This window comes from Nelumbo nucifera, chromosome 6 (assembly GCF_055504915.1).
Source record: "Nelumbo nucifera cultivar China Antique chromosome 6, China Antique-T2T, whole genome shotgun sequence".
NCBI lineage: Eukaryota > Viridiplantae > Streptophyta > Magnoliopsida > Proteales > Nelumbonaceae > Nelumbo > Nelumbo nucifera.
This window is the reverse complement of record NC_142654.1, coordinates 25,743,467-25,766,625: the sequence shown is the minus strand read 5'-3', so window position 1 is coordinate 25,766,625 and position 23,159 is coordinate 25,743,467. Positions and strand designations below refer to the sequence as shown.

At 37.1% G+C, this 23,159-nt stretch overlaps 2 protein-coding genes across 5 annotated transcripts; one reads left to right on the top strand and one right to left on the bottom strand.

The window, feature by feature from the left end:
* Nucleotides 1-274: 274 nt before the first annotated feature.
* NET1D (kinase interacting (KIP1-like) family protein) lies at nucleotides 275-17,599 on the top strand. Of its 4 annotated transcripts, none has more exons than XM_088889208.1 (6): nucleotides 275-407; nucleotides 562-765; nucleotides 1,331-1,624; nucleotides 9,137-9,247; nucleotides 10,597-14,861; nucleotides 16,238-17,599. In XM_088889208.1, the coding sequence occupies exons 3-6, from the start codon at nucleotides 1,522-1,524 to the stop codon at nucleotides 17,456-17,458; spliced, it is 5,700 nt and encodes a 1,899-aa protein (XP_088745334.1). In that variant the 5' UTR covers nucleotides 275-407; nucleotides 562-765; nucleotides 1,331-1,521; the 3' UTR covers nucleotides 17,459-17,599. The 4 variants fall into 4 exon arrangements, with proteins under 4 accessions (XP_088745334.1, XP_088745335.1, XP_088745336.1 ...); XM_088889209.1 differs by lacking the exon at nucleotides 275-407 and having other exon boundaries at nucleotides 431-765; nucleotides 1,331-1,397; nucleotides 1,517-1,624; XM_088889210.1 differs by lacking the exons at nucleotides 275-407; nucleotides 9,137-9,247 and having other exon boundaries at nucleotides 431-765; nucleotides 1,331-1,397; nucleotides 1,517-1,624.
* Nucleotides 17,600-18,982: 1,383 nt separating this feature from the next.
* LOC104598648 (small ribosomal subunit protein eS1z) lies at nucleotides 18,983-22,499 on the bottom strand. Its single transcript, XM_010260817.3, has 7 exons — nucleotides 22,373-22,499; nucleotides 22,228-22,275; nucleotides 22,035-22,140; nucleotides 20,722-20,859; nucleotides 20,445-20,630; nucleotides 20,027-20,227; nucleotides 18,983-19,389 (listed from the first exon to the last, which is right to left on the bottom strand). The coding sequence occupies exons 1-7, from the start codon at nucleotides 22,381-22,383 to the stop codon at nucleotides 19,294-19,296; spliced, it is 786 nt and encodes a 261-aa protein (XP_010259119.1). The 5' UTR covers nucleotides 22,384-22,499; the 3' UTR covers nucleotides 18,983-19,293.
* Nucleotides 22,500-23,159: the final 660 nt, after the last annotated feature.

Sequence of the window (23,159 nt, the reverse complement as noted above, 5' to 3'; positions counted from 1 at the left end):
CTACTCCCAGTCAACCGCCCGAGAAAAAACAATGTCGAGATTCTAAGCTAAGGCTAGTTTCGTAATTTTGTTTTTTAGTTCCAAGAAACAGTCGCTGACACATAAACAGAGCAGCGACAAAAAGCCAGCGAACCCCGAAAAGCACAAGTAGAATTTGTTTGTGCTTGAGCAAAGTGGGATTAGTGATCACAAATGCGATTATAGTCTATGAACACAGCTTGAGGTGTTAATATAAACTTTGTTTTCATTAATTAACAGAGCCAAAAATCTGGAAAAATAATCCAGGAACCACGTGTTTTGGAGGGCACGAGATTCGAACCTGACCGGATTAAGCGACACCCATAGTTTCAGTCCGACGGTTTATGGATTTTTTTTGTATAATCCGGCGGTTTATATATGGTTCTTAGGTAAGCACGTTCATTCTGAGAAAAATAGAAAGAGTTTCAGCATTTGTCTCCTTTTTTTTCTTTGTTCTTTGGTTATGTATAAATAAGCAAATCTTCTTCCTTTAACACTTCGCTCTCCTTCCTGTTCCCTGTTTTCCTTTACTCTTTTTGACAGAGTTCGACAGTCTACAAACGGTCACAAGACACAGAATATAAAGCAAAGCAAAACAGAGAGTGAGAGATAGAGAGACGGAGAGTGAAAGAGAGGGAGGGAGAGAACACAGGAATCTGGCGAAATGGGGTAAGTGGAGAAAAAGCAGCTGAGGATCTTTTTAACACAGCTGCTGATCAAAGCAGCATTGCCTGTTTTGATTTTCTGGTAAGCTATTGATCTTGTTAGTGGCAGAAAGAGCATGTTTTCCATGTTCTTTTACTTAAAACCAGTTCTTCAACCTCTTCTTTTGTGTTTTTGTATTAATGGGGCTCCAAACAGTACGCTTACTATTTCTGGGTTCATGCTTCTTGAGTCATTTGTGCTGGTTTTCTGATGTAGGCATTGTTTTATCAGCTAGTTATAATGTGTAGAAGGTTTGGATTTTTGGGTGCTCCGAATTTTACTGGACATTGAGTGATCATGTTAGATGAAAGAGTAATTTGCGTGTTGGTTCCTGGTTTTTGCCTGAATCAAGTAATTCTGAGTTATTGCAGATTCAGGAAGTTTGTTAATTAAGTTACTGGCACATTATAGCTTTTCTGGGTTCTTTAATCTCAAGGTCCCCTAGAGACTGACCCGTTGTGTAGTTTGCATGCTTAAAATGAAGTTCCTGATCTCCCACCATTTTGACATGATCTCGAGTAGCTAGTTTCATCTGTATTATTGGTACTACAGTCTACAGCTGATTTGTCTATAACTCATCCTTTTCTTTATCACTCTTCTTTTGCAGATTTCCTCTGTTTAGGTACAAGGAGTAAAGTTCAAAGCTTCAAGCTATTTTTTCATTATCAAGTCGGGTATATTTAGACTTAATTAAGCATAATTCTGGCTTGGATTCATTTTCCCGGTTTTTATTACTGGTACAAGGATCAGGCTCATGTGAGATCAGAAGAGTTAGTACTGGTGGTGTTGGCAGGAGTCATGGCAACCCTTTTACATGCCGAGTCCAGACGACTGTATTCTTGGTGGTGGGATAGTCATATAAGCCCAAAGAATTCAAAATGGCTTCAAGAAAATCTAACAGGTGTGTTGCTTTTTTCCCTTGTCAGTTTTTGCTTCAAGGTTGAACTTGGATTCGGTACATGCATTGCTTCTCTGTTTCAAAGAAAATGAAATTCATTCTCGTCCAATCTTCTACATACAATTTTCTTTTAGATCAAAACCTACCGTATTTTCTTTGTTAAGTTGTGTAGTATGTAAATATACTAGAGAAATAGATTGAAAGGAAGTAGCAGAGGCAAGAAAATAGAAGAGAAAATATTGAGGGATGGGATTAAATGAGAATAAAGAAATTTGCACTTCTGTTCAGTTTATGCGTGGGGTTACAAAAGGAATGATGGAAAAAGACTGTTATGCCCTTCACAAGTTAAAACCATACAAGATATAAATAGCTTAAACTAAAAGGACAAAAAGTGGCCTCAAGAAGAAAAGAAAAAAGTATGCAGGCTTATTCTCTACAGAAGTTAATGTGTTGTACAGAAAACAGGAGATAGTGAGCCACAGAAACGTGTTACGGTGGTGCTTTAACAACATTGTCTACACCATGATTTTTCAGAAATGGTGAAAAATGCTGGTTGTATCTAGGGCTGTAATTGGGTTGGATTTGGATCTGATCCAACTACATCTAATTATCCAAATCTGAAGCATAATGATGATTATAAACTTATAATGCATATGGGATAAATCTATATAAATATAAAATTGATTATAAACTCAATTATCCAAAAAATGTTGATTATAAACTTTATATAATCCTTGGAGTCCAATTATGATACCAGAGAAGCACAATGCCTAAAAAAATTTATAATCAATCAACTGGAATCATAAAAATGGCAATTCATCAATGGAGGGGGGGTTGTTTGGTCAAAGTTATTCCGGTATCATACTTTTCTGACATAATAAATATTGCCTCATTATTGTATATAAAATTTAATAATAAAATCCAAGGTTCAACGCATCAATACTTTCGATGTGCAAAATTCTTCTTTTTATTATTTTTGGTTCTGACATTTTGTTAATGCATATGTCACATCAACTTACAACATTTAAAACAAATAAAATCAAATATCTCTTAATGTATGGACTATGGAGTACTGGTGACCTGAAAAAAACATGTGTTGTATACGGTATGATATGTATTGATACATTTTTATTAGGTGATTTGGTCTTTACACAAGTTCCTAACATTATTTCTAAATAAAGATCAAAATATTGCAATATATATCATTTCATATCGTATGAAACCAAGGTTTTTAAAACCGAATTGAACAATGAACCGGTCAGGTCCGGTTCCCAGGTCGAACGGTTTAACCATTTGAACCGAATGGATGGTTCATTTTAATAAAAAATTAAAAATATTTAAAAAAAATTAAAAAAAATAGCCAAAACCATTGGACGATTCGAATAATTCAACCACCCGGATCAGAGATTTGCTGACTAAATTAACGATTTTTGATGAATAATAATTCTAGGGTAAAACGAAACCGATCACCTGACTAGTTCCCAGTTTTTTCAATCCGACTGTCCAGTCTGATCCGATTTTAAAAAGCATGTATGAAACGCATCACATATGTAAGCACCATTTAAAGAGATTTGGAAGGGGGGTGGCGGGGGTTCTAGGTCTAATAATTAGAATCTAGCCTTAAAACTTTGTCTTTGAAAGAATAAAATGGTATCATAGCTTAGAAATGTGCAAAACCCCCTTTTTGCATTTCATACATACCAATACTTTGAACCTTATTCCAAACCGGATTAAATTGAAATGTGTGCCAATATGGGTTTTTGTTGTGAATTGTGATAGTTTATCCACTAATCTTTGGACTGGATGGGACTCGTCATTTACTCCTAATAGTTAATGTGGTTTCTCTTTTGTTGGCTCCTTGATGTTGATAGATGCGTAAACTTTCTCTACTTCATTTTCTTTCTTAGTATTTCTTTGTCTGGCAATAGTAGAAGAAAGGTGCAATTTGTGTATTTATGTTGCCATTAACACTTAAAATGATTAATTATAATAATTCCTAATGTCTTACGTGATTCACCCTGTTAGCTCATCCATTAACTCATTTTTGTCAAATTCTTTCTCTTTTACTTAATTGTAGGAAATGCTGAACTTGTATCACATTTGCAAGGTTTTTTCTTATGATATACATTACAAAAGAAAGAAGAGGAAATGAGAAATGCATGCTAATGGCTTCTTAGAACAAATTTGATTGCTTTGACTCTGAGCTCACTTGAGTTAGGAGATTGTTTGAGAATTAACATTTTCCATTTCCTTTTGAATATTATCAATGCCAGAGTTTTCTCAGACATGCCTCAAACTCACCTCAACTAAGCCCTGTTCCAATTATATGGTCTGACTACATGAATCCTGTTCCGCCATTTCACTACTTAAATCCATGTCCTTTTGGTCTGCCCCTAACTCTTCTAGACCCTTTAACTGATGATTTCTTCTCATTCTAACTATAAATGGTCTTCTCTATAATCAAACCATCTCAGCCTATTTTTCCTCATTTTATATGACCCATTCGAGTTCACATCTGCGCCTCACAAGGGGCACCCCACCATACCTCACAGCACATCCCAACCTTTGTATTGGGAACCTCTCCCGATGATATCTCATCATTTCCATACTTGTCATTGAGAGATGTTCCCAATACAAGGTGGGGATGTGCTGTGGGGCATTGTGGGGCGCCCCTTTGTCGGGCACAGTTCTGAACTCCACCCATTCAAATCACTCCCAATCAATGTTTTAAAAACCAAGCTGGAACTAGAACCGCTTTGACCACCAGTTTCTGAGTCAGTGGTCCAACCATCTGGTCTCAACAGATGGTTCGTTGCAATTTAATAAATAAAAATAAAAAATTAATTAAAATAAAACAGCCAAAAATCGTTGTTTGGGTCAAACGGGTTGACAGTTTGACCACCCGGGTCATCAGGTCACTGATTAAGTCAATGGGTTGGCAAATGAACGGGTTAAGTGTGAGATGAAACTAGTTGCCTGGATGGTTTTTGGGATGAACGATTTGACCATCAGAGTCAATGAAAACCATGCTCCCAAGTTCCTATGAATAGATTCGTTTCTGATCCCAGCTTTTCTTGTTTTTCCACTCATCCATCTCAAGTTCCACTCATTCATCATCTTTTCGGCATGTTTCTTAGAATACCTATCTACTTTCATAAATTTCTAAAGTTATTTCTTTTCCAAGATGTACACACTTGGACCATGAATTTCTCTCTCAAAATGTTTCTTTATTACAATGTGAGTGCAAATTCTAACCCATCTCCATATAGTTGGGAAAACACATCTCACAAGGTAAAGCAACAGCAAGGATAAATACATCTAAAATTTCTTAGCACCCTCCTTTGGCTCATGGGCTACAGAAATGACCCCCACCCCAAATCCCAAATCTCTTTTACAACCAACCAGAGACCTTACCAACGAGCCCGCTGATGCCTTCAGTTTTGATAGCCCTAAATCAGTTACTTTGCCTCATCATTTATCAACAAGTACAACTATAGCTGATTGGTAGTGTTTGATTTCTTTTCCATACAGCACCTTCTTCTTCCCCCTTAATCTTTCATAATTCCATTTTTCTTCCATGATTGACAGATAAACAAATTTCACCATTTCATTAAACATTAGGGTTATCGTCTGGATCTTAGCATGAGCATTGATTTGATACTTAGAGAAGACCTGGTTTAGGTTCTTCTGCAAACAGGAATCTATTTGTTCATAATGAGAACTTATAGAAATAACAATTTTACTTGAATGATCCATCAAAAAAAAAAGATATTTTACTTGTATGCTCCATCACATTCTGTGCATGAGGTTATGCTACGTTATATCAACTTCAAATGGTTAAAAGGGTATTCACCAAGCAGCATACTTGGTGAATACAAAGCGAAGTATGCGCTTCATCAAACTAAAAGCACAGTTAAAGACAGTGCACAAGAAATCTAAAGTAACGATTACCTAAGATGGCCTATTGTTGGTTAATTAGAGCAGCGTTCTGCTGATATCACTAAGGTTGCTAGCTCAAGTCCTTGTTTTGGTCAGGTTAGGTCTTCTCAACAAAGTATAATGTAACATGCACTAAAATAGCAGAAATATAAATGTGATAAAAGGGGCTAAAATAGCAGAGGGTGGATGAAAGGCTCAGTTCAGAAGGAATACAAATACAAATATGCAGAGTACAAAATCTTATATTTTGTATATATTTACACTGTACATATTTGTATTTGTACTCCTTCCAAACTGAGCCAAAAGGAATTGCATGGAAGTGATTCAAGTGCCCATACTTTAATGAAGAATATAACACATTGAACAGAACGGAATGAGAAAACAAGATTCATGCAACTAACCCCATATAGTCGGAACAGGGGCTTAGATGATGATGATGGTTTAGCAAAAGTTATAGGGTAGCAAATGCCAAATGCTAAGTCAATAGTAAAACATACATGTCATGGTCATAATAATATTTACTTCACCCTTGTGTGAAAAGAAAGACATAATAATGGTGCATACATTTAATGCACTTTATGTGTTGGTCCAAAAGAACTCTTCAAATTGCAGAAGTTGAACTTGCTGGTTAGTACCCTAATTATGTGGCTTAAAGCATCATAGATGTGCTTCTTCACTGTGCTTTGGTAGATTTTGTGTGTTTTTGACAATACTGTATGGTTATTAAGTTCTCAAATATCTCTTTCAACAAGTTTACCGACCGGGTATATATTGTTGAGCTCAATAAAAGCATCTTTGTGTGTATCAAAATTGTTTATTTATTGTTAAATGCAATCAGAGATGTGACAGGAAGATGGTTTGGCAACTCTTAAAGACCAACTCATCTAATATTATACTAGAGGAAAACCCTCATATCAGAGGGCTTCTACTTCAGACAAGTCGCTACCTATTTTCTCAAGAAGAGTGTTGAGAGTGTGGTTTTTTCCACCCTAAGAAAAAAAATGTGGGAATAGTTAACTCCACTCTCAAAAAAAAAAATACTCACTTTAGACTAGGGGTAATCATTTCATCCCAGTCCAATCTACATATATTTAAATATATGTATTTCCTATATAATGTATACATGTGTAAATGCTATTTTATGCTAGTAAGTGTGTACGTGACAGTTCTAGATGATGATAATGATATTGATAATGCATCCAAAATTTTCTATAAATTTTATGCATTTTTAATTTTTTGTTTGTTTTTATTATTAATCGAATGCAGATTTCAAAATCCAAATCTGATTACATAAACAACTCATCCAAATATGTGATAATTGGATCAAGTTGTAAAGTTTCAAGTATCATTGATAGGCCTACTTGCTTTTCTAGACTCTTCTTTTGTAATGTTTTATCTTTTTTGTTTAGCTTTTTTTATTCATTTATAAAAAAATGTAAGATTTAAATAGAGAGAATTGAATGAAGTGAAAATTAGTAGTTCAATTTATAATTTAAACTTGACAATTAAATAGTGGCTAAATTCAAAAATGAGTATTTTAGTCAAAAAAAAGTTCCACAATCTTATTCATATTTTTAATAGTATTGTAGATATAGAATTATAGATGTGTTCAATTTTTCTATATTTTTTATTTATGTGTGTAAAAATAATTTTGATATGTCACACTTATTTTTTATTTAATATTATAAATATATGATATTGTACATGTGCCTAAATGCTCTTTTTTTTGCAAAATTTATGTATTTTTTTATTTTTATATTTTATTAATTTTTATTATTTATTTAAGACATTAAATGTTAACACATTTGACCCAAAAGTAGAATTATTGATCTTTCCCAAACAGTAACATAATTTCATTTTTGGTCAGCTTTAAATTATGTATTTCATTTTCATTATCAATAAAAGTAATTCTTGTTTATTACACTTATTTTTTTTTAATTTGATTAATAAAATACCATAAATGTGCCTATTTTTTCTACATTTTTTTGTAATTTCTATATTTATTTTTATTTTAAAAAATTTATTACCTAGCTATGACTTCATAGGTTAATCAATTTGATTCGTATGCTTGAATTGCTTAGCCACCACTTGGATAAATAATGGTTTTGTTTTATTTAGTTTCAAAATATATGGGTTTATATTGTTAAAAATATTTGACATAGAGCAAATTAGTAGCACTTATTAGTGAAAAATAACTTAAATATAAGATTTAATAAGAGAAAATGGGAGTTAATAACTTAAGTATTAGTTAACAAGAGGGGAAAAAATGAGGTGGAAAGTAATAATTGAAGTTACATTTTCTACCCTTACAAATTAGATATGGACTAAATACACAAATATGAGATTTTAGTAGTCATAAAGATGGCATTAAAACTATAATAAATGACTTTTATACCCTTTCTCAAAAATAAATAAATAAAATGTATTTTTATTCCAAAAAAAACTTTCACTCTGCATGATAGGGTAGAATTAGGCTAGGCCCAGCCTGTGTTGGGCTTGCAAGTGTTTCAAGCCTAGAACCCAGTCTAGTCCAAGCCCAAGTCTAAGCTAAAGCCCTTATCATAGGTGAAAAGCCTGGCTCAGCTTGGCCCATGATCAACCCTTCTTTAGACATGTGACTACCTGTTAAAAAAAACAATTATCCACTTCAAAATTCAAATGATGTGAAATTTATATTAACCTTTCTAAATGATTTATAAAGGCCTTCAATGGTGTGAGTCTCATTTTCTCAAATGAAATAAGTAGGGGTGGCCACGAGCCGAGCTCTTCATGAGCTACTCAAGCTCGACTCAGCTCGATTTCAATCAAGCTCGAGCCCAATTTATAGGCTTGTTTGTTGATCGAATCGAGCTCGAATAGCTATATATATAATTATAGAAAATAATATATAATAAAAATAGTATATATAACATTTTTATTTTTATATATAATAATAACTAATTATTATAATTCTTACTTTTTTAAATATCAAATAAAAAATATTATATATATAATTTTAAATTTTTATAAAATATTTTTTTCTCAAATTGAGCTTGAGCTTACGAGTTTTTGACTTGAGCCGAGCTCTAATTCAAGGTTCTAGCCCGAACTGAGTTTGACCTCGATTCAAGCCTTGTACTACCTTGGCGAGCCGAACTCGAGCCTCGTACTATTCGGCTCGGCTCAAATCCACCCTTAGAAATAAGTAATTAATTACAATTAAACCTGATTTACTTTTTTGAATTAAATAAGAAACCCAAATCGAATTAATCTCAAACAAAATAAATAATAGGCGTATATAATTGCCCCTTGGTACCAAGTACATGGTGTCATTAGGTAGTAAGGGGAATAATAATTAACCATTGATACTACCAAGGGATAGGGGCTATTACTTGGTGGTGTAATGATAAAATCTCGGGCAGGCAAGGAGAACCATGTTCGAGTTTGAGTGAAAAAAAGGGCAAGGTAAGGACTATATCCAGTCTATTCAATGGCCTTTTCTATAAACCAAGGGATGCAGACAAGTATTTCTAACAAGAAAGGAACTTGATGAAAGAGATGCAGATTCATAATCTAAGAATAAGAAATAAAATGCAGGTTCACCTGGCAAGAGTGGGATATTTATGGACAAACTTCATTTCGGAGAGTGGTTTTTCTATTATAAATTTTCTTGTCTTCCTTCGAGGATATCGATTAGCCAGAATTCGGGTATGATCTTTTCCTTTCCTATTTCCTTTTAATAAATTGTCCATATTACTTCATAGGGAGAGACGAAGTAAACAAGCACTATCATTTGTACTGCAGTTGATGAAATACATTCTTTCGAAACAGTAACAGGGAAACATTTTTAGGGATCAGCTTGTTATTTGGATGCTAGTTTTTTTTTAATGCTTTCTTATACTAACTACCTGAAAGGCTGAAAAGAATAAATCACCATTTGCTGATCTTCTCCGTAGTTTTGATAAAATATTCTTTCTTTTCGGTTGTTTGTCTTTACGAATCATTTCTTTACTGAAAACAAAGCATGAGGCACATTTTTATTTATAGAAATGCTAGGCTAGAAGGGGTGCTTGGCACACTTGGTATGCATCTTTCTCATTCTTTCTTATAAGATTAATTCTAGACCAAGGTTTTTAAAACCGAGTCGGACAATTAACCGGTCAGGGGTCCGGTTCCTGGGTCGAATAGTCCAACCATTCGAACAGAATGGGTGGCTCGTTCTGACAAAAAAAATAAAAACTGGCCAAACCGTTGAACGATTCGACCACCCGGGTCAATGGTTTGCTGACCAAATCAACGATTTTGGGGGAAATAATGGTTCTGGGGTAAAACAGGACCGATTACCTGACCAGTTCCCAGTTTTTCCGGTCCGACTGTCCAGTCTGATCAGGTTTTGAAAACCATGTTCTAGACCATATGGTGATCCTAATATTGTCATACGCATGGAGCACATGTTGATTGGTATATGCTGTCAAGTTATGGAACAGCCCATGTATTTGAATGTGGCTCAGAACTCATAAGTTACTTGAATTGGAGCTTTAACCATCTTCTCCACCTTACCCTTTGTGAAAATTTTCCACACTTGGGTTAATAGCTACAAGTAAATGGGTCTAGAACTTTGGATATGCATGTCATCTTGGATCGCTTGATCGTAATGATGAAATTCAGGAGATGGCCTATTGATGTGAAAAGTAGAATGTTCCCATGTGCATGCCTGGGGAACTCAATGCAGTGTGTATCGTTCAGAGTGCCTGTTACACAATGTCTCATTATGCTGGACATTACATATTACATATTACATATTCCTGTAAAGGTGTCTGAAGGCATTGTTTGGCTTGATTGATATGATGCATAAATGCATTGCATCTTCCTGCAAAGGGACCTGAAGACATGTTTTATACGTTGTGAATCTGCAATAATGTAACTTCTGATCGTGTTAGCTTATGTTTTGTGTCTGGTTGGTATCTAACTAACTGCTAAGGTAGTTATGGGATTGGTTGGTGCTGTATATTTTGTTTGAACAAATCTGATTGATGATGTTTGTTTTATTTCAACAGACATGGATTCCAAGGTCAAAGCAATGATCAAACTCATTGAAGAAGATGCAGATTCCTTTGCAAGGAGGGCAGAGATGTACTACAAGAAACGCCCAGAGCTTATGCAACTGGTTGAAGAGTTTTACCGAGCATACCGTGCTTTAGCAGAAAGATATAATCATGCGACAGGGGTGCTCCACCATGCTCATAAGACCATGGCAGAAGCATTCCCCAACCAAGTTCCCTTCATGCTGGCTGATGATTCACCTGCAGGCTCTTCCACCACTGTGACTGAGCCTCACACACCTGAGATGCCACATCCAATACGTGCATTGCTTGATCCTGATGATTTGCAGAAGGATTCTTTGGGGCTCTCGTCGTCCCATTTCCATGCCATAAATAGGAATGGTGCTTGTTCTGAAGAATCTGATTCTGTAACCAGCAAAAAGGGGTTGAAACAGCTCAATGAGATGTTTGGACCGGATGAAGTGGCAAAACACCAAGCAAAGTTTTCTGAAGGAAGAGCAAGAAGGGGCCTAAACTTTCATGAGGTTGAAGAACAAGAAGTCAGTCTGCAAGAGAGGGTGTTTCAGTTGTCAACTGAGAACCAGGCCATGTTTGAGTCTGAACAAGCAAGTAAAGCTGAAACTGAGGTTCAAACACTCAAGGGAGTCCTTGCAAAACTAGAAAGTGAAAAGGAAGTTGACCTTCTTCAATACCAACAGAGTTTGGAGAGGTTATCTATTTTGGAGAATGAAATCTCTCGTGCAAAAGATGATGCCACAGGATTCCATGAACGAGCTTGTAAAGCAGAAACTGAAGTTCAAACCCTGAAGCAAGCTCTTGATAAATTAGCAGTTGAAAAGGAAGCTTGTGTTGTTCAGAATCAACAGTGTCTGGAGAAGATATCTAGTCTTGAGACCAAAATCTCTTATGCAGAAGAGGAATCCAGAACACTTAATGAACGGACAAGTAAAGCCGAAATTGAATCTCAAATCCTTAAAGAAGCCCTTACTAGATTAGAAGCTGAAAAGGAATTAACTTTATTTCAATACAAGGAGTCCTTGGACACAATATCTAACCTAGAGATCAAAATTTCTCATGCCGAGGAGGACGCCATAAAGCTTATTCATCAAGCTAATAAAACTGAAACTGAAGTTCAATCACTAAAGCAAGATCTTGCCAAATTAGATCTGGAGAAGGAAGCTGCTACTCTACAGTACCAGCAGTGCTTGGAGAAAATATCTAATCTGGAGGCTGAACTCTCTCATTCACAAGAGGAGGCCAGGAAGCTTAACAATGAGGTAGAGATGAAGGTCAAAAAATTAAACAGCATAGAAGAACAATGTATTCTGTTGAAGAGAGAAAAGCAAGCTTTACAGATGGAAGTGGACAATTTGGTGAAGAAAGTCAGGAACCAGAATCAAGAACTTCTGGAGAAGCATGAGAAGTTGGAGAGACTCCAGACTTGCATTCAAGAAGAGCACTTGCATTTCCTCCAGGCTGAAGACACACTCCATACTCTGCAGAATTTACATGCTGAGTTTCAGGAAGAACAGAAAGTTTTGACATCAGATCTCCAAAATATGATTCAGATGTTGAAGGCCATGGAGTTCCAGAAGCGGGGATTGGAAGACGAAATCAAACAAGTTAGGGAGGAAAACACAAACCTGAAGGAACAGAACTTATCCTCTGCTGTCTCAGTAAAGAACCTGCAGGATGAGAATTTTAGCTTGAAGGAGACAAAAACAAAACTTGAAGTGGAGGTTGATCTCTGCTTGGACCAAAAAAATGTTCTTCAGAAAGAGATTTACTGTCTTAAAGAGGAAATAAAAGACTTGAACAGGAGGTACCAAGTTATAATGGAGCAAGTGATTTCGGTGGGTTTGAATCCAGAGCACATTGGATCATTTGTTATGGACTTGCTGGGTGAGAATGCAAAACTGAAAGAAATCTGCCAGAAGGACAAAGATGAGAAAGCGACTCTTCTGGAAAAAATGGAAGGCATGGAAAATCTTTTGGAGAAGAATGCCCTTCTAGAAAATTCCCTGGCAGGTTTGAATGCCGAGTTGGAAGGACTAAGAGAGAAAGTCAAGGTATTAGAAGAAGCATCCTGCTTGCTTGAGGGAGAAAATTCCTCTCTTTCTGTTGAGAAGACCAGCCTGGTTACCCAAGTAGATATTATGGTGGAGAGCATGAAGAAGCTTGCAGAGAATAATGCCTTACTTGAGAGTTCCTTTTCTGATGCAAATATTGAACTTGAAGGCTTGAAGGCAAAAGCAAAGAGCTTAGAGGAATCCTGCCGATCTCTTGACAATGAGAAGTCCATCCTTCTTACTGAAAGAGATGCTTTGAATTCTCAGTTGGAAATTATTCAGCTAAGATTGAAGGACCTGGAGGAAAGACAAGCAGAATTAGAAGAAAAATACTTGACTCTGGAAGAGGAGAAAGACAGCACACTTTGTGAAGTGGAAGAGTTACAGTTCTCCTTGGATATAGAAAAACAAGAACGTGCAAGCTTTACCCAATCCAGTGAGACCAGGTTGGCTGCTCTGGAAAGACAGATCTTTCTCCTACAAGAAGAAGGCCAGAGGAGGAAGAAGGAATTTGAAGAAGAAGAGGAAAAATCCATGGAGGCTCAAGTTGAGATCTTCATCTTGCAGAGGTTTATTACAGATATGGAAGAAAAATATTTCTCTCTGTTAATTGAGTGTCAGAAGTATTTCGAGAAATCCAAGTTTTCAGATAATCTGATTTCTGAATTGGAGCACAAAAATCTCAAGCTTCAGGTAGAATCAAGATTCTTGTTTGACCAAACCCAGAAGCTCAGAACAGGGATTCATCAGGTCTTGAAGTCACTTGAAATTGATTTGGATGATACGTGTCAAGATATTATCAAAGAAGAGCACATGAATCTGAAGCATGTTCTAGGAAGAATTAGAAGCATGAGAAGTACTCTTCTGCAAACTGAGGATGAGAAGCTACAGATTCTACTTGAAAAATCAGTTCTGGTAACTCTGCTAGGGCAACTGATATCAGATGTAGCAGATCTTGGCTCAGAAAAGACTGTCCTTGAACAGGATTTCAAAATCAAATCAGAGGAGCTACTGATGCTGCAAAATAAGAAACATGAGCTCCTGGAGATAATTGGAGAGTTGAAACTGGAGGTGAAGGCAAAGAAGCACCAGGAGGTATTCCTGAAAGCTGAGATTGAGAGTCTACAGGCAAAGCTTTCAGATTTGCATGACTCTTACCATGGATCACATAAAGAAAATTACAAGTTGCTTGAAGGAAACAGCTCTTTGAGGAAGGAGTTGTCAGAGTTGAAGGACAAGATGTGCATGCTAGAAGAGGAAAACAATGCTATCCTCTATGAAGCAATGGCTTTGGGTAATCTCTCTTTGATTTTTGAGACTTTTGGCACTGAGAGAAGTGTGGAATTAAAAGGGCTTAGTGAAGATCTGGACTGTCTTACTGGGGTTAACAATGACCTAGAGAAGGAAGTTAGAGAAATGGCAGAGAAGTTGGTAATTGCCCAAAAAGAAAATTTCTTTCTCAAAGAATCAGTTGAGAAGTTGGAGACTGAGCTGAGCAGAGTCAAGAATATGACTGACAAGTTAAGTCATCAAATTGCAACTGGAAAAGATCTGCTCTGTCAGAAAGAAATGGAGCTTTTAGATGCAGAACAGAATGTCACATTTATGCAGAGCAAGAATGTAGAGTTACATAGGGATATTGAGGATCTGAAGAAGGAAAAGGATGAGGGAAAGGTGATAATGGGAGAGCAACATAAGCTTATTCTTGAGCTATCTACAGATAACATCCATCAGAACAAGGAGATAGTGTGCCTTCGTGAAGCAAATCAGAAGCTTGAATTTGATCTGGGTAAATTACATGGAGAAGTAATAGCACTCAGGAGCAGAGAAGAGTGTATGCGTCACGACCTGCAAGAGAGAAGAAATGAGATTGAATTCCAGGAAGCTGAGGCCACAGCATTCTATGATGGCCTGCTGATTTCTAGTATCCACGAAGCTCTTTTTAAAGATAAGGTTCTAGAGCTTATTGCAGCATGTGAGGCCCTTGAAAGTGAAAGTTCTTCTAAAAGTATGGAGATTGAACTGCTGAAAGAAAGAATTGGTGTCTTGGAAAGGCAAAATGGAAGACTGACAGCTGAGTTGGCTGCATATTTTCCTGTCATGCTTTCTCTGAGAGATACTATAGCTTCTCTTGAAGAGCATGCCATTTTTTGGAAAAAAACCTTTATATCAGATAGTCAGGAACCAAAGGTATGTTTCTCACAGGATGGTAATAAACTTTATCTCATGTTTAGACATTCAGTCAGTTCAAACCATGGTTAGCTGAGTCAACTTAATCTGGTGTGAGATTAATATGGTCTCTTTTAAGCTTGAAAGATGTATATCGTTTAGAAAAACTTGATTTGACTCTCTCTCTCTCTCTCTCTCTCAAGGAAAACAGATTACACAAACCCGGGGAGGGGGCTCTTTCTGGTCTCAATTAATTGATTAGAGTCTCGGTTGAATCATTGCATGATCTGGGAAAAGTCCAAAAGTAATGCTGAGTCTGAAGTAATAAAGCATTTATTTTAAGCCATCTAAGTACTTGCCTGACTGGCAAGTGCATCTGTCTAGGTTTCCATATTGAGTTGAGTTCTACAATGGACTGGAAACTACCAGGCTAGTCAAGGCATTTTCTAGCCACTGACTTCCACTTAAGCGCACACACACACAGGCACACACACTCATGTGGACACACACATGAAAATAATTTGAATACACCACTAGGAAAGGTAAATACCATGCAAAACCAATTCCAGGAAGGGACAAACCACAATATGGCTCTTTCCAATTATTAGATGTTATATACACATGGCATGCTTGCATTAGCATATTATGCATTAAAGAAATAAAGGGAAAATCCACCTGTCTGACTGTCTGTCTTCACATGTTGTATTAAATAGATAAAATTAATTGTCACCTGAGCATTTGCCTCTTCTCTTTGGAACCTGTGTGATTTAGGCATTTCATGGTACCTTTAGCTGGCTGCATGGAATGTTCTGGACAATAGTTTCTTCCCTGAACATGTCATGTATTTAGAGAAAGAAAAAAGAGGAACCATATTTTGTATGTAGTAGATTGAATATGTTACTTAAGCATCGCCCATTACATTAGGGCTTACTGCAATTTTGGTAACATCGGCCTTCAACCACATTGGAAATTCATTCACATGCCGATAGCCGTTCTTATATACATTCCTGAACATTATTAATTAGCAATTCCATGTTGTTTTGATGTTGAGGGTGGGCCTTGGTGCAATGGTTGGGTTGCTCCATTGGGACATGGGTTACTAGGGTGTTCCAATGTTGGAAACAGCCTCTGTATGTGCAAGGGTAAGGTTGTGTACATCTGTCCCTCCCCAGACCCCTCATTGGGGGAGCCCCGTGCACTGGGCTGCCTTTTTTTATCTTGTTTAGATGTTCCTAGCACATGGTTAAAACTCATTGGAGGCTAGAAATTAGTTGTATGCCTTAACTTCAGGTGGCCTAATGAGATGTTTCTAACTTCTTCAGAGTTTCTATGTAGATATTGTATGTGGTTCATTTTCACTTACCCCCATGGCTTACATTGTATACACAATTTTCCAGGATGCTGAACTCACAACTCAGATTCATGAAACGGGCCATCAAGAGCCAAGTGAAGATCAAAGTGCTGCTGTACCAGATGGAGTTTCAGACTTGCAAGAGCTGCAGTTTAAGGTTAAAGCAATTGAAAAGGCCGTAATAGAAATGGAAAGGCTTGTATTGATGGAAAGCTCAAGCAGCAAAATTAAACTAAAGGCAGAAATCAAAGAGTGTGAGGAACTAAAATCTGAAAGCAGTGACCTCCGAGAAAATTATCGAACAGGAGAAGGCATTGTGATGCGACCACAAAATGAAAGCATGGATGAGGGCAACGATGTTGTCAAGTTTCAGAAAACCCAACCTGAAATATCAAAATTTAAGGATGGACTAATAATGAAAGATATTCAACTTGATCAGACTTCTGACTGTTCGTCCTATGATCTTGGAGGTGGTCCACATGGGGCAAGCAGGAGAGGAATTGGTGAGACAGATGACGAGATGCTCGAGTTATGGGAAACTGCTGAAATGGACTGTAGCCTCGAGCCAGCAGTCAAAAGCACATCCAAGCTGATGTCTTGTATGGAGGGTGGCACAGAGTACCATCAGGCAGAGTCAGCAGAAGAGCAGAGGAGGGAGTATTTGCAAGCTGAAAAGGAGTTGGGTGTTGACAAGCTAGAGGTAGCCAAGAAAATAGCACAGCCACGGCAACAAGGAAACAAGAAGAAAATCCTGGCGAGACTTGCTTCAGATGCCCAAAAGTTAACGAATCTACAGATAACAGTGCAAGAAATGAAAAAGAAGGCAGAGGCATCCAGGAAGAACAAGGATGCAAAGGTTACCGAGTACGACACCGTGAAAGAAGAGCTGCAAGGTATTGATGAGTCCATCAGACGGTTGGTCGAGATCAATGGAAAATTGACGAAGAATGCGGAGGAGAGCCTTTCATCCTTGGAGGGGAAAGCTGCGCCAGAGTTGGAAGAGAAGGCGAAGATACGGAGGAGGAGAATCACGGAGCAGGCACGACGAGGGTCTGAAAAGATTAGTCGATTGCAGTTGGAGTTGCAGAGGATCCACTTTCTTCTGTTGAAACTTGACGAGGAGAAGGAGAGAAAGGGAAAAAGTAGACACAGTGACAGAAGAGTGAGAGTTCTGTTGAGAGATTATCTGTATGGTGGAGGAGGACAAGGACAGGGTGGCCACGGGCAAAAGACTCCATTTTGTGCATGTGTTAGGACTAAGGGATGATAAGGGATGATAAGGGAATTAAGTCTAATCTCTGACTGAATATTTTATACCTCCTAGAGAGAGCCCATGGCATGAGCCATCTTTAGTGTAGAGAAATTGTATATGCCAGCCTGATCTATCTAATCAAAAGCGGCTTTTTCATATGGCATGAATTTCAGAGAGGACAGTGGACACAATCGCATCAAAGTCATTAACATCTCGATTTTTTGTGTTCTTTCTTCTTTTAGGAGTTCGAGAAGGAATTTAGGTTATTTGGTCTTGTCATCAATACTTCCTTCATATGTTCCCTTCGTTGGTGATATGGGAGGTTGTTTCCAGGTTCTGGCCTCCATGTCCATGCCCCAGATGAGATGGCTACATGATCTGCTGCCCTATCTGCACTTCTGTATACTGAGTTTTGTTCAGTTCGCCGTTCACAACAGCAGATATGGGCTTGCTTACAGCTTTCCATAACACTATCTATAATCAGTGCCATGTTGTCTCCCTTCATGTGAATTTTGGTCCGTGTGTTTTGGACGGTCCATTTTAATGACCATACAGCCCAAAGCCAAGCCTCCACTTAAATCCTTAACACCCTCCTAAATGCCCAAGCCAAGCGAATGACAAGTGAGGGTAAAACAGTATTTACACTCAAGTACTCACATCGTGTTTCCCTGGAACCAAGATTAGCCCCTCAGCTGCAGATGACATTCCTTATTTCAAGGACTTACCCTTTTAACTGTTAAAATGCCCTTATTAACAACCGATTTTTAACTAAAAAGGGGATAAGTCCTTAAAATAAGGAATACCAAATACAGTCTTCATCTTCTTTTCTTTTATTTTTTTAATCAAGACTCGTAATCTCTAGACCATACCCAATAAGCCATATAAAAAGTCAAGTCCCATGACAGTTTCAACTTTCAACTTCCAATATCTTCCTGGCACCGGCCAATAATCAGCTTCTACAGAGGATTACAAGTAAAATCTCTGTAACCTCTATTACTACTTGGAAACCACTCAGCCGCTGGCCCAGATGCTTGAAACATTGGAAGGTGGAAATTGGCAACTAATAGGCCTGACTCCGTATATAGGCACATTCTGGGGCCCACACTCTACACATCAGACCCACACCATGCTGCCTAACCCTTAAATGTCTTATAATGGCCCAACTGTGAAGATGAATGATGGGCGTGGAAGCTTCACCTTCAGTAGAGCTGTCTTCTTAAAGGGCAAAGGGGATTCCAAATTAGGGAACTGAAATAGCACATTTGAACCAGAAGCTCAATACCAGCATTAAAACTCGCAATAGATGTCACTATGCTCAGTTTGGTAATAGTACATATGCAAATAAGTAGAGTGCAGAACTTGTATTTTATACTATTTTGTATGTATTTATACTGTACATATTTGCATTTGTACTCTTTCCAAACTGAGCCTCAGGGACATGGGAGCGAGTGTTCTACCACCTTTTGTGTTGGAGTGGAGACTATCCTCGTAGCAATGGAAGATTACATCCTTGTCAATCCACAACAGTTACTTCTGGGCTTTTGTTAAAATAATGTACTTTAAAAATCAAATGATAAAACATTTCATTAAGTCGAGGCCCTCGACTTTTTGTTCAACTATGGAAAAACAAAGAAAATTAAAAAAAAAAAAATCGGAAGCATTTAAAATAAACATCTCTATGAGATTTAAGGTACACATTCTCAAGTCAAAACCGCATTACTTCTCACAATCTACTCAAAAATTCTAAATAGGAAAAGTCTCTAATTAACATCTCTTTAAGAGAAGGGATCTGAAAGACATTGGGTATTGAAGAAATCTTAAAAAGAAAACATATTGTAAAAACCCTCCATTTATGCTCCAACGACCTCAGTCTCCCCTTCTGCAATCTGGTCGTCTGCTGGCCTCTCCATTTTCACACCAACATCTTCCGAATAGTCACCATGAACCTGTAATGACAACCAAAATTGGTTCAGAGTCACCATCAGCAGTACAGCAGAACATGGTAAACCCTTTCTGTGAAAGTAGACACAGACGTAATAAAATTGATGCAGCAGTATCCTGGACTGACCTACACAGTAAATTGATGAGGCAGTTTTGTAAAGGTTTCCTTACCTTTCCCTTCCTTTCCTTGCCTTTTCCATCAAACAAAACATTGCCTAAAGTACCAATAAAGGGGTTAAACTATATCTTTTCTACAAAAACATTTTTCAGTTTTTCATGTCTCTTCCAGGATTTTGTACTTGCTTTTGTTTTGATATGCATTTCCTGCCATACACTCAGTCTCGATGTTTTGGTCGAAGACTCAAAATACATTATTTGCTTATTTGGATTCGAGCTAACTACTATTAGATTAGTATGCTCCCTACAAATCATGGTGTTTTTCCTTGAAAAGAGTTACATAACAATCACTCTCTCCAACTTAATTTGACCTGAAAGCAAGTAGGCACCTATAGAAATTCCAATGAAAAGTTTTCCCAGTTTTACAAGTCCAAGTGCAAGCATGTCTTCTCATCTTCGAGAATTATGCCACAACTAATCCCTTAAAATTGCAAAACAATATGTGAAAAGGTTCGAGAGACATACCTCCATCAACTTGCCAAGATCAAATTTGGGAGCCTTCAAGATCTTGACTTTACGAATGAAGACATTTTGTAGGGGATAAATGCTTGAGGTGGCCTTTTCAATCTCCTTTCCAATCACCTCGGGTATGAATTTCTGCACTAATTCCTTAAGATCGCAAGAAGTTGCCTGGTTTACCATGATTTCTCTCATCTTACGGCGGATCTGAAAAATATGAATAGGCATGACATCAATCTTGTTACACATGCAAGGTGGGCAAAGACACTAGATGAATATGCAGCCCTTGTGACGATTGATTATGAAAAAAAACTGTGATATGAGACAAGAAACAAATGCAAACCACAACTAAGTCTTCATTGCAAACATGCAATAACCACGAAATCTGTAGGAGAAAACAAGCACTCTTAAATATTAAATCTACCTGTCGAATCTGGCTGGATTGTGCGTAACAGGTCCGTTTGACCTGGTTAGGACGTCTCTTGGTGAATCCAATGCAGAACATCCTTAGGGTGTAGTTGTCTGTTGTCTTGACATCCACATGGGCCTCGATCAATGTCTGCCACTTTCGCACCAAAGACCTCAACTTATCTGTGGTGAAATTCATCCCCTGAATTATCCTAACTCTGTTAGAATCTTATTATTTATCAATCTCCTAGAACAAATTAGTTATAAATGAAACCACAAATGCTTATATTTACCCAAAAGTTAGTAAGCACATTCCTTCCTTGGACATCCTCAGCCCTCAGCCGGATCTTCCTGTAGGACTGGTCATCATCAGCCTGCAGATCAGCAAGGGAAATCTCAAACACTCGGTGTTTGAGTCCTTCAGAAGCAATCTGTAGAGATAAAAGAAAATTGTAAGACTACATGCTGCCTGTGTAAATGGCAGATGTCATACTCTTCCAAAAGCACATAAAAACAGGAGAAAAAGAAAACAAATATTAATTATTGTGCATACTGTAGTCAACAACCAAAGTTGAGACTTGGGCTCTGAGCTGTGCTAGGAAGTGAAACGGGACTTCCCATTTTTACAATCTTGTCAGAAATGACTGCAGAGGAAAAAGAACTGCAAATATGGAAGTCCAGGAAGCTAGCTACAAAGATTTTTAGAACCAAAATAGCAAAAGGGTTATCTTTTAATTCATTATTTATGAAACTTTTTTGATTCTGTTAATTATCAAAAAAGAAACCAGCAACCATGATAGGCATGACCAACCACTGAATACAAATTTCCAAAAAGTGAATGTATAATGCCAACCCCTGGTCACATTTTTAATAAACTTCTAGGGCAACAGCAAATGTCAACAAGAAGAATAAGAAATTTTCACATTTCAAAGATCTCTCATAGAGCAATTCGTAGAACACATCCACAAAAAAGTAGAAATAAATTCCCATAGGCCTAATATTATGGCTCCAATATTTGACATCTAAATTATTATTTGCCCCTTTTAGGCTTGCTACAGCCCAGGAAAGTTAATTGTAAACAAGTAGCAGCTCTAACAAAGTGTCATGAAAGCTTGGCTCACAAGCACAAGCATGTCTAAATTGTCCGGCAGATATCAAGTCATGGTGGATGGTTAATGAAACCCGTGATGCACAACAGTTATTCTCACAACAAAGAGATAATGGAGAGTAACAGAACCGCCTACATCTATATTTACCAAATCGCAGTAGAGACTATAGGTGTTTCTTAATTATTTCATTAAAACTCTATCTAAAATATATTCAAGTTGAGATCTTAAAAAACTACTACATCATCGAGTAGCATACGGAAAGAACCAAGGACAAGGGAAGAAATATGTAAGGCTGAAAAGATTAAAAAGTATATACCATCATTGCTTTATCATTTATATGCTTCTAATTACTAAAGCTTTCGTCAGCAGATTCTTGGTGCTCTTGCACCAAATTCTTTAATTCTAGCATGGAGACTCGTACAAAATATTTAAAGATTTCAGAACAAAAGCACCCAATGATGAAAAATTATCAGATGTAAAAGGAAAGAAAAAATGACCTTGGTTCCCTGAGTTCTAGTAACGAGGGTCTTCCCAACATTTCTGGTAGTGAAGATCGAAGGTGCCTTGATGTCATACCAATCCTTCTTGGCGAAGGGGTCGACTCTGTAAGATGAAATCAAAACCAAATAAAATCGCAATAAGAAATATTACAACGTCAATCTACAGTTTCTAAAGTTTTATTCAACTCACGCCTTCTTCTTTCCTCCCTTCTTTCCTTTCGATATCCTCTTGTTCTTCCTGTTAGAGAGAAAAACAAACAAAACCGAATAAACCAAGCTCAATAGCTGCAAGTAAAGACTGTAAAACGCAGGAAGAAATGACAAAAGGGATGTACCCGACCGCCATTGTCAATGGAGATGAGGTTTCTAGGGTAGCCTCTGAAGCAGAGCACGAAGACGACTCTGAGTGCAAAAAACCCTAATCCTCAACCCTAAAGATATGCGATTTAACTCACACATATAGCTCCAGCGCAAATAAACTCATACCCTCCGTTTTCAACCGAAACTACAAAATTGCCTTTTTGTAAAATTACTAAAACATCCTAAACTCGTTTTTTTTTATTGATTAATAATATCCAAAACTCACAGTTCGTTGTAAACATGGGCTTCTTTTTATAGATAACTAGCGGGGATCCGTGCATGTAAGGGATTTATGAAGAGAAAAGTAAAAAATAAAAAGTCATATACTAAAATACCCCTTATAATTTTATGGATTTACTAAAATATACCTTATAGTTAGTATTTTACTAAAACACCACTTATAATTTATAATAGATTTAATCAATCTTCCGGGAAAATAACAGTGTTGACCTAATGTTCATTTAAATAAATTTAATCAAAAGAAAATAAAAATAAAAGTATCATTTTTCCCTTAATAAGACTTGGGCAACCACTTGGCTACATTTGTTCAATTTTGTTTTTTATACAAAAAAATTGTTAGGAGTATTTTTAGAATAAAAAATCATGGGCCTAAGGGCAAAACAAACATGCTTAATGAAATCGTGGACCTAAGGCCCCAACCTCAATTCTAAAATTAACCCCCATCCCCGTTCCCTGACGGGGATGGGTTCCTCATGGGGACCCAAATCCCCAAAATATTTTTAGATAATAGTATTTTTTAAA

Excerpts from the sequence above, each read along its gene's own strand:
- LOC104598648 (XM_010260817.3), bottom strand. Across the intron at positions 22,141-22,227 it reads AAGGGAGGAAAGAAGAAGGC|AGTCGACCCCTTCGCCAAGA; the intron begins GTGAGTTGAATA and ends TTCATCTTACAG. Across the intron at positions 20,860-22,034 it reads CTAGAACTCAGGGAACCAAG|ATTGCTTCTGAAGGACTCAA; the intron begins GTCATTTTTTCT and ends TTATCTCTACAG.
- NET1D (XM_088889208.1), top strand. The coding sequence starts at position 1,522 with ATGGCAACCCTTTTACATGCCGAGTCCAGACGACTGTATTCTTGGTGG. Across the intron at positions 9,248-10,596 it reads ATCGATTAGCCAGAATTCGG|ACATGGATTCCAAGGTCAAA; the intron begins GTATGATCTTTT and ends TTATTTCAACAG. Across the intron at positions 14,862-16,237 it reads CAGATAGTCAGGAACCAAAG|GATGCTGAACTCACAACTCA; the intron begins GTATGTTTCTCA and ends ACAATTTTCCAG.